The sequence below is a fragment of the Corythoichthys intestinalis genome, chromosome 11 (genome assembly GCF_030265065.1).
Source record: "Corythoichthys intestinalis isolate RoL2023-P3 chromosome 11, ASM3026506v1, whole genome shotgun sequence".
Taxonomy (NCBI): Eukaryota; Metazoa; Chordata; class Actinopteri; order Syngnathiformes; family Syngnathidae; genus Corythoichthys; species Corythoichthys intestinalis.
Window position 1 is genome coordinate 29,971,951 of NC_080405.1, and position 20,788 is coordinate 29,992,738.

A 20,788-nucleotide genomic window follows, 5' to 3' on the forward strand; every position below is an offset into this window, starting at 1 on the left:
CTGATGAGCTCAGAGTTAGATAGAATTATCTAAAGAGAGTTTTTCTTCTAAGATGTCATATTTGACTACCACATTTTGCTAAAAGACAATAGATTGTTATAGATTTACTTTGAGTGAAATTCTTGGTCACTCCCAGTCAAAATGGATTGTACGTACATCACCGTCAAAGGCACTGAAAGATAATTCACTGCTTACCCGCCAATGCAATCTGAATGATAAAACCCCGTGTTGGTACAGTCTGACTTCCCCGAGCTTTCAAAATAGGTCACATGACCTACACCAAGTATATTCTGCATGTGCAAACACAATCCTTGTGCACTTTGGAGTTTGCGGTTGTTTGTGATGGCGAACATCTTTCTGGCTCTTGTGCTGTTGTCCTTAATTCACCTGAGTCTTGGAGGTAAGATAGCAAAAAGTAACGTTTATCCACATTATTGTTGTTTTGTGTTCCTTATTTTATCTGTTTATCTGCAGGCTCCTTGTTCCTGTCTGGCAAAGAGGCCGATGGCGTCCTGAGCAGACACAAGCGTTCCAACAGGGGTTTTTTGGAAGAAATGTGGCAGGGGAACCTCGAAAGAGAATGTTATGAGGAAACATGTGACTTTGAGGAGGCCAGGGAGGTCTTTGAGGATCACGATCAAACCGTATGTTTCGGCTCCATATTAGACTAGTATCACACGACACGAGCTCACTGAAAGTGGTGTTGCTTTTCTTATAGGTGGCGTTCTGGACAGTCTATATGGGTAAGGTTGAGAAAATCCTTACTGTCCACAGTCGTTCCAGGATCAATTGCATGTGTGTGGCTGGTAAATCGTGGAGATTTGCACATTCTGTTCTTAGATGGTGACCAGTGTAGGTCAAATCCATGCTTCCACCGGGCCAGATGCGAAGATGGAGCAAACTCCTACAAGTGTCACTGTCCAAAAGACTTCTCCGGCATCAACTGTGAGATAGGTAATGAACAAATTTGAATCATGTACTAATTTAGTTGATAACTGGAACGTTTGCACTAACATTTAAAAAAAAATGGTTGAGTGCATATGTAATTCTTATTCCACCCAATGTGTTACTTTGTGTTCTGTTACTTTTTGAAAAAGCATCTTCTTAATGCCATTTTTTCCCTTCAGCCCTAAGATTGAACAACTGTCGTTGCAGTTCACTGGCTTGATCGTTTCATTTGCTTTCTGCTTGCTGAAATATATTATTCTGTATTGTAGTGAAGACGAATCAGAAAATGACGTTGAGTACTTTAGCGTGTCCTCCAGTTGTGTTAAAGGGATTCACGGATAGAAAGGCTTGTAGTTTTTAAAAGATAAACGTTATTATGAGTTAAAATAATTTGATATTGAAACCCCTCTTGATGTTTTTGCTTTTATACAATTTGTAAGATTATTTTAACTGGTAGCGCGCCATTGTTGTTGACTTCGCAGAGGGTTGACGTCACGTGGTTACGCTGCCTGTTGTATGACTTCAGCGAAATAAACATTTGTTCAGCCCTTTCAATTTGAACCTGAGAGAAACATTAACGAGCGTGACAGTACTGTCTATATTTCACAAAATGAGCAGCAAAAGCAAAATGAACAGGAAAAATGGGACGAGACAAGACGAGAGTAGGAAAGAAAGAAACGGTGTTCTGTCAAAATGTGCTACACTGGCAAAACGTGGTACAAGAGGCGAATACAACACCCAAAGTACTACTGTGCGCTTTCAGCTTGTTTTGTTTGGATCCATATAGACAGAAAATACTAAAGATGCCTTAAGAAAATACTTAACAATACGTAGTATTTCTTACGTAAAAAACGTAGTACAATCAAATAAGGGTGGTTTAAATGTGTTACGTTACTAATGTGGTCCACTGATCAACAATCTGCTTTAAAGCTACCACAACAAAACACAATACTTAAAAGTATGAGAGAGAAACACATGCAAAAAGTATTTTGAGGCAATGAAAAGGTAATAAAAGAATCAATAAAAAGTACTCGCCGCTTTTAAACGATGTGCGCATGCGTTGGACGTCTCGCCACGTAGAAGGAATTGGAGTTACCCAGTAATGTTCGTCTCGTGACAGTGACAAACTACGTCATCACCCCGAGCCTCCAATTCTGCGCACAAAACATGGCGCCCTACTTAGGTCAAAATTTGTACTAAATATTATAGATTTTTAAATCAATAGCTATATTATGTGTTTCTAATAACATATTTTAGTAAAAGAGAACAATTGTGGATTATTAAAGCCTATAAATCTTTAAATCCGAGTTTCCCTTTAAACATTTTTAGAATGTTAATTTATTAGTTTCAACATTTATTTCCATTTTCATTGAAACCATTTTAAAATATACAACAAGGAGCAGAATTATTTGCACCCCTTGTGATTTTGCAAGTTCACCCACTTAAAAAAATGTGTAGAGGTGTATAATTTCAATCATTGATGTATTTCCATTTAAAGAGACATTATCTAAAAAAAAAAAAAAAAAAAAAAATCCTTAACTCACATTGTATGATTTTTCAATAATTTATTTGTAATCTACTGGGGTTCATAAGTATTTGTACCCCTGAGAAAATCAGTGCAAATATTTAGTGCAGAAGTCTTTGTTTGCGATTACTGTACAGAGGACAGAGGTCAGACGCTTTCTGTAGTTCTACACTAGGTCACATATGGAAACAGGGATTTTGGCCCATTCCTCTACACAAGTCTTCTCTAGATATGTCAGGCTTTAGGACTGTCATTGAGAAATACGAAGTTTCAGCTCCATCCAAAGATTTTAAATTGGATTGACTCCAGAACCTTGATATGATTTTCACGTAGCCACTGCTTGGTCAGCTTGGCTGTGCGCTTTGGATCATTCTCATGTTGGAAGATCCAACCACGACTCATCTCCGAGTCTCCGACTGAGGGAAGGAGGTTGTGGCTTTAAATCTGACGATGCATTTCACCATTCATCCTCTGCTCTTTATACTACAGTCGTCCTGTTCCCTTTGTCGAAAAGCTGCCCCAAAGCATGAGGTTTCCACCCCTCTACTTCACAGTGGGGATGGTGTTCTTGGGATTGTACTCATTCTTCTTTTACTCCCCACATGACGAGTAAAGTTTGCACCAAAAAGTTCTAAAGGTGGACTTTTTTTTAAGGTAGGGTGACAACTCTTTGAGTGTTATAATTATTGCTGGTTCTCAGGGGTACAAATAATTATGAACCCCAGGAAATTACAAATAAATTATTTTTTAAAAATCATACAATGTGATTTCTGGATTTTTTTTTAGATTGTGTCTCTATGAGTGGAAATGCATCTATGATTTAAATTTCAGATCCTTACCTATTTTCTAAGTGGGTGACCTTGCAAAATCAAAAATGGTGCAAATACTTGTGCTCATCATTGTATTTATTTTTATTTATGTATTTGATTTTGTTATTTTGTTTTTGGTTAAAAAATGCATTTTAAAAGCAATACATTTTGAAAATAAAACAATAAGTAAAAGGAAAATACAACACCTTTATCATGTCCATCGCAGCGGAAACGATTTTATAGCTGTTGATAGATCTTACAGGGAGAAAACGGGAAAAATACGCGAAATAATGCTTAAATATGGTCAGAGCGATGTTTTCTTGACAAAAGTCACTACTGCTTCGTCTACTTCTACTATTCTTTCGATATATTTCGTCAATCTGCGCATGGCAAAAACACTGCACGCGTGGGCAGTGTGCAGACCACAATTTACCTAGGACTGCGCACTGTGGACTGCATACATGTTTTGCCTAGCAGAGACGTGCGCAGTTGCATGTTCGCCCAGAGTGTTTGACTCCAACCCTCTCTGTTGAAGGGAAGAAAAGGGGTTACTGGGAGGGACTCAGTTATTTATTAATTTTTGCTGTTTGACAAGGAGAATGGAAGTCTAAGTTTCCAGTTGGTCTGAACAGTTCTAATGTTTCACATTGAGAGTATGGCAGACTCCCATTGTGATCATTCAACATACCTCGTTTATTATGACAAAGCAGCAAACAGGAACGGTTTTTAATAGCCTGGTACACCAGACTCACGGCTGTTCCAGCTATTGAGTCTGGCCACCATTCAGCCGATAAAATTTCTGGGGCTGAGCAAGCCGCAGCAAACAGACAGCTGAGTGGACCAATCAGCGACAGGCGAACGTGACGTTATTAAAGCAACGAGGAAGTAAACATACGAGTTGAGCGGAGTTTATTCAACATGGCTAGCGCGAGACATACTGTTGTCAATGACTTGTGTCGATGTGTTTTTAGTAGGGCTGTCAAAATTATCGCGTTAATGGGCGTTAATTTTTTAAATTAATCACGTTAAAATATTTGACGCAATTAACGCAGATGTCCCGCTCAGACAGATTTAAATGACGGTACAGTGAAACGCTCACTTGTTAATTGTGTTTTATGGAGTTTTGCCGCCCTCTGCTGGCGCTTGGGTGCGACTGATTTTATAGGCTTCAGCACTCATGAGCATTGTGTAAGTAATTATTGACATCAACAATGGCGGGCTACTAGTTTATTTTTTGATTGAAAATTTTACAAATTTTATTAAAACGAAAACATTAAGAGGGGTTTTAATATAAAATTTCTATAACTTGTACTAACATTTTTCTTTTAAGAACTACAAGTCTTTCTATCCATGGATCGCTTTAACAGAATGTTAATAATGCCATCTTGTTAATTTATTGTTATAAAAAACAAATACAGTCCTTATGTACTGTATGTTGAATGTATATATCCATCTTGTGTCTTATCTTTCCATTCCAACAATAATTTACAGAAAAATATGGCATATTTTATAGATGGTTTGGATTGCGGTTAATTGTGATTAATTACTATTAATTAATTTTTAAGCTGTAATTAACTCGATTAAAATTTTTAATCGTTTGACAGCCCTAGTTTTTAGTAATTTAAAACTGATTTTACCGTGGATTGGAACATATTCTCGGCTCTCCTGTTCGCCATCTGTGTTGTTGTTGTTGTGGAGACGACTTCCGACGCGGAAGAGTGACGTTGCTCGTTAAGAACACGTCACACAAATAAACAAATCTGATTGGACAGTTGATTTTGTGCTTGCTCGAGAGGCCGTTAATGGGCTGGGTCCCAGACTATTCTCACAGTGTTTGAAAATACAGTGTGTGTTGTGTGTACTCATCAGGGCATTAGTAGAGTATGCAATGAATAGAAATGTTTACATTTTACGTATTTTACATTAACACTATCAATTCCATATAGTACCTTTAAATAATTTGAGTAACCCTATTTTACATGAATATCATATATACTCTGTGTTGTCTTTCCCTTTAATGAGAGTCCGACTCCAAATTTTCTCCAGTGAGTAAAAAATCCAACTGCGATTTGCCACTATCAACTTCCGTTCATTAAACTTGTTCAGGTACAGCACTGCATATGCATGTGTACACAGTCATTATCAATGTTTCTAAAATCTTTCCCTCAGATTCATTGAAGAGGTGTGACCTCAACAATGGAGACTGCAAACACTTTTGTCAGCCAACGGGCATTATAGGAGGCAAATGTTACTGTGCAGAAGGATACAAATTGATGAGAGATGGCTTAAGCTGTAAACCACAAGGTAGATCCACCGGTCTATAAGAAATTGCATATGACAGCATTATATAATCATAATATATGTATGTCTTACTAGTGGAGTTCCCATGTGGTAAAGTCGCCATCACTGAGAAGCGGCAACGCATTGTAGGTGGAGTTGAGGTCGAAAAAGGAGAGATCCCCTGGCAGGTACAACATGTGACCGATAACAATACAATTTCACTACATTCCTCAGAAAAATATTTAGTCACAAATAATATATATATTTGTTCATTTTAGGCTGTAACCTTCTCCAAATAAAACTTTTTTTTTGTCTTTAAATCTGATGATACACATAAAACACTTTTAGATGTGGAATAGCTTATTCCTTCCAGGGGCAGTGGTCACTACAGGTATTCAAAAGTTGACACCTATCGCTGCATTCAGACCGGCCACGTTTTGTTGCACATTGCCCATCGCAAAATGCTGTTTTGTGTTCACACCGATCTTATGTCTAGGGGCGCCATATAGGGGTGAACAGTGATATCGTTTCTAAGGGCCCATGCCCTGATGGGGACCACAAAGAAAATTAGAACATTAGGTAATCATTTGCAAATTTAAATATTAAACATTATAATTTTAATAGGAATAAAACGAAGGGTACCTTTCTCTTGTTTTGTTTTTGGCAAAAAGTAAACACCCAGAGAGCGTACAGTATGTATTGCCAGCCATCCCCCCAACCCCTGTATTTTCATTAAATGGTTTGGTTTGCCTTTCCTTCGATCAGACCGGGAGCAGCAGTGCGCATTTACACCAGTCAATGACTCGGAGTGCGCGCTACTGCAGAAATGTTTTCAAAACAAAAATCGGGTTATCGAGGTTCTAGCTCACTCCGTAAGAAATACAGGATTTTCCCGGCCTCATTGAGCAATATTCACCTATTCACAAACATGGATTCCAAATAATGACATCATTTTTTGGTATACTACAGATGTTGAAAGTTAGTGTGGAAATTTTCTTTTTTAAAATCGGCTTGAATCTAGTTTGTCAAGAATATTTAGAATTTAGTTTGTCATCTATTGAATTTAGTTTGTTAAGAAGGGGCCTCGCTTCAGAGCTGTAGCCTATAGTGGAGGTCGCGAGTTTCCAGATGGGGCAAAGCCTACTCCATAATGAAATAATGTAATTGTTTGCTAGCTAGTGTTTGCTCCACTTTTAGCTTAAATTTAATCAGTACAGCAGGCAAACCCTTAGCAAGCTCTTCATACTAAAACAGTTGTATACTGTAATGTATACTATAGTATAGTTAATACAAAAAATTGATTCTAAGTCATTCATTATGGTATTTGTTTTGAGAATATTTCAAATAAAAATATATTTAGATTGTAAAAGATGGCCTTCCGTACATTTCTTATAGATGATATCAGTCTATTCATTATTGCGCTATACGCTGTATGTTTACATAAATATATTTTCTTCTTAAATTAACGCAGAAAATGAACAAATTAGTGTGTAAAGATTCACCAGAATGCGGGAAATTACGTAGTTGATACTCTAAATGTGTTCATTTCCCCGGGCACTGGTGGTGGGGCCCACAGTGATATCTTTTCATGGGGCCCAAAATCCCTGGCAGTGCCCGTGCTTATGTCGCCAAAGAAGTCCTCTACCCTGAACAACTTTCGTTTCACGTAACGTAAAAATAAGTAGAGCGACGACTTTATTTTCATTATATTATGAACAGTGTTATAATCTTACTTTACAAAACTAATTAGTTAGTTACAAGTTACCTACCACAAAAAGTAATTTAGTTTGTAACTCAGTTACCTCAACGTAAGACTGTACTGTCTTTTTTATTCCCAGAAAACATAAGTCACCCTTTTTACATTTAAAAAAAAAAAAAAACCGTGACCCCCGTACCGAGGTACATACTGAACCGTGGCTTTTGTGTACTGACACACCCCTAATATAAATAGATATATTTTTCAATATGCAAGTGAGGCTCTGAATCTCTTCTATCTTTGCTGTTTTGATTTAAAAAAAAAAAAAAAAAAAAATCACACAAAGTTTATGGATACGTCATCCAAGAAAATTTGGGGGCAAGTGGCTATTTTTGGTAATAAAAACAGATGAAATTATTATTACACTGTTGCAGCTACAAGGACAACGCCCACTTAGTGATGATAATGCATACTTAACAGGAAAACAATCCATTATTTTCAATTAATTGTACCCACCTGAACGTCACGAACTGTGTGTAAAAAAAAAAAAAAAAAAAAGTTGCTCAAGAGTCTAATATGACACTCGCCAAGCTAAACACTAATGCTGGCGTGAACTCAACTGCTATGCTAACACATCATGTTTGCAACTGGGTCACGCCCCCCTTCCCTCCTTCCCCCTCCTGCTCTGCTCTCGCTGTGTCTCCCGCCGCCGCGTCATTCACCCAAATTGCAGTAACGCGAGCCTTCACATCCTTAGTAACGGTAACGGCATTGCAAAGATGGGAAAAGTAATTACATTACTCACTACTGACAAAAATAACGCCGTTAGTAACGCCATTATCAGAGGTGGGTAGTAACGCGTTATATGTACTCCGTTATATTTACTTGAGTAACTTTTTGAGAAAAATGTAATTCTAAGAGTAGTTTTCCCAAGCTATACTTTTTACTTTTATTTGAGTAGATTTGTGAAGAAAAAACGCTACTCTTACTCCGCTACTTTGGGATACACAAGAGTTATTTCATTTTTCCTCTTTATTCTACATATTAGATTTATATATATATATTTTTTTGCCAGCGATGCCAAGAGTAGAAACGTGCCTGGTGTATTACCAGGGTAGTTCTTTCACCAATGAGACATCGCAACAATAATCATATGACTCCATTATACCAATCAGACGCAAGCTTGCCGTTCTATCTTTATGCCAGCCTGTTTAATCATGTGGTGTCTTTAAAGCACTGAAAAAAATGAAGTATTTGATCCAGAGCGCTGCCCTCAACATGACTCGAAAGTGCAGATTTTAACCTCTCTCCCACTTTTTATTTGGCACCGATTGACCACGGGAACCTGGAGATATGATTCTTTTAATTTCAAAATAGTGGTTACATACAGTGGGGAGAATAAGTATTTAGTCAACCACTAATTGTGCAAGTTCTCCAACTTGAAAACATTAGAAATGCCTGTAATTGTCAACATGGGTAAACCTCAACAATGAGAGACAGAATGTGGGAAAAAAAAACTGAAAATCACATTGACTGATTTTTAAAGAATTTATTTGCAAATCATGATGGAAAATAAGTATTTGGTCAATACCAAAAGTTCATCTCAATACGTTGTTATGTACCCTTTGTTGGCAATAACGGAGGCCAAATGTTTTCTGTAACTCTTCACAAGCTTTTCACACACTGTTGCTGGTATTTTGGCCCATTCTTCCATGCAGATCTTCTCTAAAGCAGTGATATTTTGAGGCCGTCATTGGTCAACACAGACTTTCAACTCCCTCCACAGATTTTCTATGGGGTTGAGATCTGGAGACTGGCTAGGCCACTCCAGGACCTTGAAATGCTTCTTATGAAGCCACTCCTTTGTTGCCCTGGCTGTGTGTTTGGGATCATTGTCATGCTGAAAGACCCAGCCACGTCTCATCTTCAATGCTCTTGCTGATGGAAGGATTTCACTCAAATCTCTAGATACATGGCCCCATTCATTCTTTCCTTTACACAGATCAGTCGTCCTGGTCCCTTTGCAGAAAAACAGCCCCAAAGCATGATGTTTCCACCCCCATGCTTCACAGTGGGTATGGTGTTCTTTGGATGCGATTCAGTATTCTTTCTCCTCCAAACACGAGAACCTGTGTTTCTACCAAAAAGTTCTATTTTGGTTTCATCTGACCATAACACATTCTCCCAGTCCTCTCCTGGATCATCCAAATGTTCTCTAGTGAACCGCAAACGGGCCTGGACGTGTACTGGCTTCAGCAGTGGGACACGTCTGGCAGTGCAGGATTTGAGTCCCTGGCGACGCATTGTGTTACTGATAGTAACCTTTGTTACTGTGGTCCCAGCTCTCTGTAAGTCATTGACTAGGTCCCCCGTGTGGTTCTGGGATTTTTGCTCACCGTTCTTGTTATCATTTTGACGCCACGGGGTCAGATCTTGCATGGAGCCCCAGATCGAGGGAGATTATCAGTGGTCTTGTATGTCTTCCATTTTCTAATAATTGCTCCCACAGTTGATTTCTTTACACCAAGCGTTTTACCTCTTGCAGATTCAGTCTTCCCAGCCTGGTGCAGGCCTACAATTATGTCTTTAGTGTCCTTCGACAGCTCGTTGGTCTTGGCCATAGTGGAGTTTGGAGTGTGACTGTCTGAGGTTGTGGACAGGTGTCTTTTATACCGATAATGAGTTATAAAAAGTGCCATTAACACAGGTAACGAGTGGAGCCTCGTTAGACCTCTTTGACAGCCAGAAATCTTGCTTGTTTGTAGGTGACCAAATACTTATTTTCCACTCTAATTTGGAAATAAATTCTTTAAAAATCAAACAATGTGATTTTTTTTTTCCACATTCGGTCTCTCGTGGTTGAGGTTTACCCATGTTCACAATTGCAGGCCTCTCTAATCTTTTCAAGTAGGAGAACTTGCACAATTGGTGGTTGACTAAATACTTATTTGCCCCACTGTACCTTTCAACCCGAGGCCATTGGCAATCTTACAAATAGTGGCGTATGCCCTTACAAATTGGTGACTAATCTTACAACATTTTATATAGCGTGCAATATGAAACAAAAATAAAGCTCAATTTTTAAAATAATATGATTTTTTTTTTATTGTCACATATAACCTGCTGCAATCAAAGAACAATCAATATCTTCAGCTACATCATGATTACTAAAATTTAACAGTGGCTTTTGTTATAATTGTATGTAGCACTTTTGGCAATTTTTTTCTTTTGATGGCTGCACTTCAGGGCACTTCAGCTCGCAATTCAGTTTGACTTGAAGGTAGTCAGTTAGTGTGTCCAATTACAAATTGAAAAGGTCAATTGATAAAATTGACTTACCGATGCAATCTTTGAGTAAGGGAACATTTCTTTTGCTTATTCTGAGAAGTGATCAGCAATAATTGCAGGCAAATTGTGTTCGGCAACAAATTGACAGAATAAAATCTCCACTTTCGTCACTTTTCATTCCGCAGACTGCATCTTTATGACCGGTGTTGTTAATCTTACTTTACAAAAGTAATTAATTACAGTTACAAATTACTTCTCCCAAAATGTATTTGAGTTAGTAACTCAGTTACCTGAATGTAAGAGTAATTAGTTACTTGGCAAAGTAACTGGTGTTACCTTTCATGTTTTTTTTTCATTAAAAAAAAAAATAGTAACCTTTGCTATGTTTGGAAGTCATTTAATGTTGTGAATCAACAATTAAAGTTGTTAAAGTTGCTCCCGTTTTTGCATTAGTTCCCTCCTGTCTACTTTCGACATGTGAAAGCTTTTAAACTGTGTCATCATTAACAGATTCAAGTCAAGATTTTGCCGATTTAGGTGTATTTTAGATAAAAGGTTATTTAGATTCACTAGGAAGGTTCACTACAACAGAGTCTTTCTGAGAAATCTACTGCTTTAAGATGGCGGCTGTTTACCAACGCCGGCAAGTGTATCATTTCGCAACTAGTTCATACTTATGTGATATCTAGCGTAGCATCATGTGGGCGTAATTTGTAGGCTTTCGGCTACAGTCAGGTATTATTGGAGCCACCTAGCCTAGCATCGCGTTTGCAACGTCGTCACAACTCCCCCTTTCCCACTCCTGCTCTTTCTCCGTGTCCCTGACTTTTCTCGCGTCATTCAACCAACGTAGTAACGCATAGTAACGCACATTGTTTTGTTGCCGAAACGGTGACAAAATCCGAACGGAGAAAAAAAACCCGTAATGCACGAAAAACGTACAGATTTTGAACGTACGGCGTATACATTTAAAAATCAGCGCTCACTTTTACAAATTACGCAGAAACCGTACAACTTGACAGGTATGTAGTTAAGGAACTCTTCACTATTCAGACAAGGAACTATTTTCTCCACCAGAGGACGCTCATGTCTTTGGACGAATAATGCTTCAATTACATTTTTTTTTTTTGGGTCTCATCGTAATCATAACAATGATTTTATTTTTTTATTTTTTTTATTTTGAGGGATTTCTTTGGCTTATTGTGGTAATGTAATGGGTTATTGTACTTAATAACTTAATACGTAACTTATGCTAAGAAAAAAATACCATTGTTTGAAAAAGAAAAAAAGTCCCAAAAAAAGCTGTTACTCACAATGTTACTCATTACTTGAGTATCATTTTCACCAAATACTTTTTTTACTTCTACTTGACTACTTATACCATTTTTTACAATTATTTTGAAGTAAAGCTACTCTTAATTAAGTAAAATATTTGGTTACTCTACCCACTTCTGGCCGTTATACTCTAACGCCGTTATTTACACACTGATTATGACGTTTTTCCCCTAATATTGCATCAATCTCCAAATATTACACCAAAAGTAGTTTTGTGTTGATACAGACCTTCCATAGCCAAAAGTTTCAGCCCTTGAAACCAAACAACTCCCGTTTGAAGTCACGTAAAAATAAGCAACAAAACAACTTTAATCTCATAATATTACAATTTTAATTCTGTAATATCACAATGTATTGCTTAATTTCCATAATATAATGACTTCAATCTTGTAATATTATGACTTTTTCTCATAATATTACAATTAATGACTTCTCTTAATATTACGACATAAATCTCCTAATATTTTGACTATTCTCATTGTACTATTTTTTTCCCCTTTCTTTGTTTGGACTTTTGTTGACTGGATGTTGAGGAAGGTTCCGACATGGCTCCGACAACTCAAGTCACGTGAATGAGAAAACATATTTGAGTGGCTGCATCCTCGTCATAGTTGAAATCTGTCGCAGAAAGATCAACTCAGCCGTCTTCTCTGTGGCGCAAAAATTCAACGCACGACATCAGGGGCCTATCTGGTGAAACTGGCGACATCCCATTGCGTCTGAAGTGCGTCGCTGGTCGCGAAGCCGCCAGTTTTCGAGGAGAAAAAAACGCGCCCAGTGTTGGGCCAAAAAAATGCACCCCCCGCTTGAAATGCACCCCCTCACTTGTACAGCAATTAGACTCCAAATTCTTTCGAACCAATGAAGCTAATTACTTCTATGATCACTATCATTGTTTGGATTGTCATCGAGCCTGTACAGAAATGACTTTTGAACAAGTTAAAAGTATTTAGTTTGGCGAGATAAAATGGCTTTTTCTTACCAATCGATATAACTCAGCCTCTCCATACCAATCAATGGACACAGAAACGAGTTTCTTTTACTTTACTATAATCAGGGATGAAAGTGAAAATGAAAGTGGGCCAGAACGGTCAGGAACACAGTTCCGGTATAAGATTCAGGGCCGGAACTGCGTTCCGGTATAAGATTCAGGGCCAGAACACTGTTCCGGTATACAGTGCTTTGATTCCGATAATATGACGGCAACTGTCAAAACGCTATGTAAAAAAAAATACAAAGCTGCCACACATGCATTTCATCTCCAAGAAGAAAACAATCTACCAACATCAGCTTTACATACACAAGTGTTCACAACAAGCATAATAAAGGGCTTGTGTAACGTAATCCGTTTCCACCGATATTTATGATTTAATTTAGTCCACGGACGGCATGGAGGTTTCCCAAGGTACTGCAGTTGTCTGTCTAACGATGACGAGTCACGTCAATGTGCGAATGCACGCAGCAAAGCAAAATGCCTCGACTCACTTATCCATTCAATTGGCTGGCATACTGACATGTGATCACCAGAGATAGTTAGCTCTGATTGGTTCAAATGTGCATGTTTTCTGAAACAGCAAAAAAAAAAAAATGTTTGTTGAATTGATGTGACAAAAAAGGGCAATGCAACAGAAAATGGATCAAATCTTTAAGAGCAAGGCAAGAGTTAAGGAGGCTTATTTATCATATTTTGTTTTATTTGCTCTGATGGAGAGGTTCAGAACATCCTAGCTGTCAATGTGCACTTTGGACTTATACTTGTTCATTAATGTTAGGCTACTTATTCATTTCCTAATGATTTAAAAAAGTCAATATTTGCGCAATCTTTAAAATATATTCAAATTCAGTCTGTATAATATAAGTCATTTGTACTTATTTGTCTGAATGTGTGTTACTTATATCTTTATTGTTAAAAAAGACAACAAAAACAAAATGTTTACATTAACTTCAATTTTAATATAGATCCTATGTTCTTTAGTTAAGATTTGACACTTAGTATATGAGGAAATGAGGGAAAATAAAAATTAGGAGATGTAGGTTGGGGTTGTTTTTGTTAACTTTTCTTTTGCAAATCATTGAAAAAAAAACAATTTGGAACAAAAATCAGTTTTTGTATGTGTTATTGAAATAAATGACTAAAACAGTTTCCTTTGCATTTCAGTAGTTTTGAAAAATAAATAAATAAAATTTCTAGCTCCGTGGCGACCTTCATGTCGGGGAGTTCCGGCAAGAAATTCTAACCACTTTCACCCCTGACTATAATATGTATTGAAAAATGGTACGTGCTTTACCATAGACCTTATTACAGCCAAATAAACTGTCAATTTCTCAACAGACGAAACAGGAGGTGTTTTCTGTGGACATTGTTTTTCATTATCACACCACACTTAACATACAGTATGAATACATTTACTCTGCTTTAACTAATAAACCTCATACCTGGGTGATTCTCAGGGATTTGGTCGTGAAAACCTGTAGACTAATCGCTGTACGAGTGATGTGTGCGCGCTCCCGTAGGGGGTGCATTTCACGCAGGGGGTGCATTTTTCGGCACAACACCGATCTGAACGCAGTATATGGGGCGAGACACACAGGAGGCAACGTCACTCACGTTCTATACATTTTCTAAGGAATGAGCGCGACGAGATGAAAATCGCCAACCCTCTTGCAGCGAAGCACGTGAAATTTCGTGCTCGAGTGCGTATATGTGCACACGCGGACCAGCGACGCGGGTCTTCAAGTATTTGATACACTGCCAATGGGAAAACCCATTGGCAGTGTATACTTGTTCTCCCCTGCTGTCGCCTGGCACTACAAGCAATCAGCAACGGATTGACTGATCGACAAATCACCTGCGAGAACACTGGCCAACCCGGAAAATGACATCCAAACGCCACAATTTGTCCACATTGAGGAGCGTATAATTTTAACAGTGTGCGACCAGCACATACTTTATTATACATCTCGGCATGATTTCCAGGACTTCAATAAAAAAAAAAAAACAGCAGTATGGGAACTTGTTGATGCTCAGAAAAGCCAGGAAATTTGAAATGCCCTCCAAATTCATAGCCAATCAGAGATGAGCGATGACGCACAGGCAGAGGGCGGTATTGTCGCTTACCGCCGCAATCGTATCACGCCGTATGTGTAGGCTTTCAGCTCAACTGTGATGATTTTCGTATTTTACCATCGCTCATCGCCTCCCGTGTATCTTGCCCTCGATACCTTTAACTCTCTATATAGCAAGTGACGATTTTTGATCATTATTTTTTTCTTTTTAATACTTAAAACCTGAATGACTTACAGGTCATAGAAAAAAAACTTCCCTATTCACGATCAATGTTATATGTTTTTTTTTATCTGGGGACTCATTGATGACCAATATATTTCATCCGGGAAGGCTGACTATTCATGCTCATTTGATTTGTGCCATTGACGGCAGTAGCCATCCAGATCATATTGAATACTGAATGAACGTTTGTTCATTTGCTTCTCCAAGTCAAAACGAATTGAATGTCTAATGTCGTCAATGGCGGTCAATGACTTCACTGAGAGCGAGCCCTGTAAGTTTTTTTTTTTTTTTTTTTTTTTGACGGCATACTGACTTTTTTACTTCAATTTAAAACAAATGTTATTATTTTTAAATGCATAAAAAGACAATATAATTGTTTTTTAAAGGCAAAAAGTAACAGTTTATTCACGGTTTTGTTTTGTTTTTAATGGAAAGGTTTTTTTTTTTTTTTTTTAAATGAATCAATCAGAGGCACAAAAATAATGATTAGTAGTTGTTTTTAGGTCAAAAATGCTGAAACGATTCTTGGACTATCAAAATAGTTGTCGATTTAAAAATATACATATTTTTGGAGGGGTCAGGTAGCACACAAAAAAATGTTAAATTATACAATGTTTAATTCAATATTTAACTCCTTCACTTCCTTCTGTCACTGTCAATGGCACTGAAACATCATTCACTGCCAGTTAGTAATCCCTTGTTTGGCATTTGTATTTTATTTTGAAGTTACGCTGCACATACACTCTGTCTATTCAGGCGGCCTTGGTACGCACGTCCGACGGTAAAGTGTTCTGCGGCGGTTCCATTCTAAACGAGCGATGGGTGGTCACTGCGGCCCACTGTCTGAACCTGGACCCCTTCTATGTGAGACTGGGTAGGACTTCTTTTGAGCTCAATATCCCTGATATCCACGCTAAGCTCCTTTTCCACTCCTTGTGCCAATTCTTTCCTATTAGTGTAATTCATAGGCTGCAAGAAGCAATTCCAATTCAATGTTCAAGTATTATTTATTTTTTTCATTTGCATTTCAATGTATTCATTATATATTTAATCATTTATTTATTGATTGACATCTTTGTGTATTTACTTACACTTGTAATTTATTTATTCAAATTTTGCGTCATGTTTATTTTACTCCTGGATGCCTGAATTTATATTTAACAAATATACGTAAAGCATTTGAGGAATAGAATACGATTGTCATTATTGTGAATAATTTTAATCAAAAAAGAAAAATGACTATGGAAGAATAAATGAAAAAATACAGCTAAAAATAATTTGATATTCTGAAATTTAAAAAAACATAAAATGATAAAAATAATGCTGGCGACCTGAGCGGCCATGATATACTGTACCCCCTCTCTCACCTCCCTTCTCTTTCATCAGCAAGGCGACTCACTCGCGAGTAAAGCCTGAATTGTCATTGAAAATAATGAAGTTTAACACAACGTACATCACAGAATCTTTTTTTTTTTTACTTTAGTTTATTAATAAGACATATAATACATGTTTTTGGATAGTTACTTTGAGATTTAGAGGCTATTTAGAAGTACTTAAAGGGTTCATTCCGACCGCGGAAATTCGGGTTACGCCGTCAGCGTAGGAATGGAACTCGTTCGTAAGCCCGGGACTACCTGTATGTCTGCTGACGGCCATCCATGGAATAAATGAAAACAAAAGGAAAAAAAATCAAATTCTGTCCTTTCATTCCGCAGGCGAGCACAATGTTACTCTCGACGAAGGCACCGAGCAGAACATCATTGTATCCCAGCAGTACATCTACCCGTTGTACGATAGAAGCGTAAGCGAGTACGATCATGACATCGCCCTGCTCCGCCTCCAAAGACCCGTCAACTTCTCTGAGTACGTGCGGCCCATCTGCGTGGGGCCCACGGATTTCACTGAGGCCCTTGTCAAGCGAGCTTCGCCTGCCACAGTCAGCGGCTGGGGCCAAACACTCTACCTTGGATTGACGGCCAACACACTCCTTAAGTTGGCGGCACCCATCACCAGCCGCAGCGAATGCAAATTCACAAGCAGTGCAAGGATCACGCCCGCAATGTTCTGCGCCGGCTACATCGACCAACCCAGAGACGCGTGCAAGGGGGACAGCGGGGGGCCTCACGCCAACAGGATCGACAATACCTGGTTCCTGACGGGCATCGTCAGCTGGGGGGAAAAGTGCGCCACGGATGGCAAATACGGGGTGTACACCCGCCTCTCTATTTACTACAACTGGATCCGCAATGTCACCCATGAGTTGGACGCCCACCACGAAAATCTTGACGAATTATTGTTGTGGCGTTAAATTTGAGAATTTGCATCACGCTGAAAAGTAAACTTTAACTGATTAGCTGCCATTAATGGCGATGGACATCCAATCTGTTTTGACAGCACGGACTCAGTTGTCTGCATTGGATGTACAGATATATAACAAATTTATGCATCATAATAAAATAAAAATACCACAACGCAGCAAATTCAAAAGTGTTAAATTTGCACTGTAAGCATTATCAGTTAAACTATTGTGTTAATCCAACACTTCCTTAGTTTAATTCAAAACTCGGAGGGTTAGTCACTCAAAAGCGAATTTTGGTGTTAAACCATGGAGTTAAATCTTAACTCTATTAAGAGATGATTCTAAAATCGACACTCAATAGAGTACTCCCAGCATCTCAACGTATATGTGACGTGTTTGCCTAAAGAGCGGGAAAGATTGAGTGGCTGCAGTGGAGCACAACTTTTTCCTTTATACAACTATTGTGGATTTTCGTGTGATCCATATTACTACTTCTCTGAATAAAATACTACTTCTATGGAATTTTATTTGCAACAACAATAAGAAACCTGTGCATTAGCAAGTAAGTAAACTATCCAGCATGCGTGTGTGCTGCCATTGTGGACGCCTTGTATGGAAAAAAAGCACGAGCATGACAAATTTGGACCGAAACTGTTGTTTTTGGATTGGATAAACAAAAAAAAAATCCTCAGCACCTCCTGCTGTGAGCGACTTCCAGTGCCCTTGATAGCAAGGCGTTTTTACTCTAAAAAACATGCATGTAAAGTAAAAATAACAGCCATGTATAGTAAACGACAATGTATATATACTATGTTTTTTAATTCTATCAAAAACACGACAATTAATTAGTAATCCGATACTAAGTATCAGTATCAGTATTTTTGGACTACCCGACAATATCGGATTTGGTCACAAGATCTGATCCTATCCAGTAGTCGTGTCTGTAGCGGGACTGCTTCTCATTAGAAACTTGACAGTAACAGAGCATCATGTAATATAACCATAGCATTTCTTTCATACAAAAAATTCGATTTGTCATTTACTGTTTACATTATTAATGCATCGTTTTATTGGCCGAAAAATATGAGTATCGGATCGGCATTGGGAAAACATATCTTTAAAAAATTGGTTCAAATCAGGAAATCTGGTCCATCATCCAGCATCTCAGGGGAAGGAAGCAGTGGACCATTAACACTGTGTATAGTGAAGATGAGGTACTGCTAGCCTCGACTCGGGACGTCGAGAGTCGGTGGGGAGAGTACTTCGAAGCCCTCCTCAATTCCATCGACACACCTTCCTTTGAGGAAGCAGAGTCTGGGGACTCCGAGGTGGGCTCTCCGGTCTCTATTCTGGGGTGCTGGAGAGGAGGGTCGAATCTCGGGTACGGGAGGGGCAGGGTGGTTTTCGTCCCGGCTGTGTAACAGTGGACCAGCTCTACACCCTCGGCAGGGTCGTCGAGGGTGCATGGGAGTTCGCCCAACCAGTCTACATGTGTTTTGTGGATCTAGAGAAGGCGTTCAACCTTGTGCCTCAGGTAGTCCTGTTGGTGGTCCTCCGGGAGTACAGGGTACCGAGTCCCTTGGTAAGGGCTGTTCGGTCCCCGTACGACCGGAGTCAGAGCTTGTTCCGCATTGCCGGCAGTAGGTCAAATTCGTTCCCAGTGAGGGTTGGAATCCGCCATGGCTGCCCTTTGTCCCCGATTCTGTTCATAATTCTTATGGACAGAATTTCAAAGCGCAGTCGAAGCGTTGAGGGGTCCGGTTTGGTGACCTCAGCATTGAATCCCTGCTTTTTGCAGATGATGTGGTGCTGCTGGTTTCATCAAGCCGTGACCTCCAACTCTCACTGGAGCGGTTCGCAGCCAAGTGTAAAGTGGTTGGGATGAAGATCAGCACCTCCAAATCCGAGACCATGGTCCTCAGTCGGAAAAGGGTGGAGTGCCCTCGCCGGATTGGGGATGAGATCCTGCCTTAAGTGGAGGATTTCAAGTATCTAGGGGTCTTGTTCATGAGTGAGGGTAGGAGGGAGCGGGAGATCGACAGGCGGATCGGTGCAGCGTCTGCATTAATGCGGACTCTGCACCGGTTCGTAATGGTAAAGAAGAAGCTGAGGCGAAAGTCAAAGCTTTCGATTTACAAGTCGATCGACGTTCCTACCCTCACCTACAGTCACGAGCTGTGGGTCGTGACCGAAAGAACAAGATCCCGGATACAAGCGGGCGAAATGAGTTTCCTCCGCAGGGTGTCCGGGCTCTCCCTTTGAGATAAGGTGAGAAGCTCGGTCATCCGGGAGGGACTTGGTGTCTAGCCGCTACTCCTCCGCCTTGAGGGGAGCCAGCTGAAGTGGCTCGGGCATCTGGTTCGGATGCCTCCTAGACGCCTCCCCGGCATGTCCCACCGGCGGAAGGCCCCAGGGACGACCCAGGACATGCTGGAGAGACTATGTCTCTCGGCTGGCCTGAGAACACCTTGGGATCCCGCCAGAGGAGCTGCAAAACCAGCATTGGACATATCTACCATAGATAGCAAAACTTTTTCTCCCGAGAAAAATATTTATTGCCACGTTTAATTATGTATTTCTTTAATTTTGGCACTCCTGGGCTTCCATACACTGTAATCTTAAGGAAAGAAAAGAAGACACAAAGACAATCTGCCACAATATTTTTTTTTTGCGTATGTTTTAATCAAACCTTGTAAATGGTAGACTGATTACGTCAGTTTATAGACTGCATTTGTGAAACATTATCATTATCAAAAGTTTAACTTTACTTACACAGTAATTATTGCGATGAATAGCAGATCCGTACCTAGAAACCATTCAGTTGCATTCAAAAGACATTCGTAGCCAAGACTTCTTGGCTAAAGTGGATAAATCAACACTTCAAGCTTTTATTGGTTTTGTTTTCCATGTTTGGAAAATCTGTGCAAAATCTGCAGCGTTTTGTGAATAAACAATGTAATGAAACTGAGTTCATACACAGAAAGAAGCAGCAACCAAGACGGCAAATGTACACAAAGGCCACAATGGTTCTTTGTTGAGAAGATGGTCTCATTAAAAAAAAAAAAAATGGCACTCGTGAGCTGCTTCCTGCCACGTGCACACAATGGAATCCTTGGAAAGCAGCAACACTTCTGCAGTCTTTGCGCCAGTGTGGATTGTCAATACAAAGATTATAAAGTGCCGCAAAACGTCGTCTTTGGTCTGCTGGCGTGCGTTCCTCTCTATGGAGAGCTGAGCTTTCTGGCCCTTACGTTGCCTGTTTCTGGAAGGAAAAATGAGCAGAACAAAAGAAGAGTCATCATCTCGGAACGTCACAAAG

General features: G+C 39.3%; 2 protein-coding genes across 3 annotated transcripts in view; one reads left to right on the top strand and one right to left on the bottom strand.

The window, feature by feature from the left end:
* The first annotated feature begins 266 nt into the window (after window positions 1–266).
* f9a (coagulation factor IXa) lies at window positions 267–17,991 on the top strand. Its single transcript, XM_057849304.1, has 8 exons — window positions 267–400; window positions 475–644; window positions 719–743; window positions 841–954; window positions 5,452–5,586; window positions 5,659–5,750; window positions 15,927–16,044; window positions 16,886–17,991. Exons 1-8 carry the CDS (start codon window positions 295–297, stop codon window positions 17,476–17,478), a joined length of 1,353 nt encoding a protein of 450 aa, XP_057705287.1. The 5' UTR covers window positions 267–294; the 3' UTR covers window positions 17,479–17,991.
* A 2,008-nt stretch (window positions 17,992–19,999) lies between these two features.
* The window catches only part of mcf2a (MCF.2 cell line derived transforming sequence a), a 48,000-nt gene continuing 47,211 nt past the window's right edge, over window positions 20,000–20,788 (bottom strand). For both annotated transcript variants that reach the window (XM_057850507.1, XM_057850508.1), the window contains one exon: window positions 20,000–20,731. In XM_057850507.1, coding sequence (XP_057706490.1) covers window positions 20,691–20,731 — 41 coding nt within the window. In that variant the 3' untranslated portion in view covers window positions 20,000–20,690. The remainder of the gene's footprint in view (window positions 20,732–20,788) is intronic.

What these genes read in the sequence shown, in the direction of transcription:
- f9a (XM_057849304.1), top strand. Translation starts at nt 295, where the DNA reads ATGTGCAAACACAATCCTTGTGCACTTTGGAGTTTGCGGTTGTTTGTG. An exon ending in GTTCTGGACAGTCTATATGG is followed by an intron (nt 744 to 840) that starts GTAAGGTTGAGA and finishes TTCTGTTCTTAG; the next exon opens with ATGGTGACCAGTGTAGGTCA. An exon ending in CTTAAGCTGTAAACCACAAG is followed by an intron (nt 5,587 to 5,658) that starts GTAGATCCACCG and finishes ATGTCTTACTAG; the next exon opens with TGGAGTTCCCATGTGGTAAA.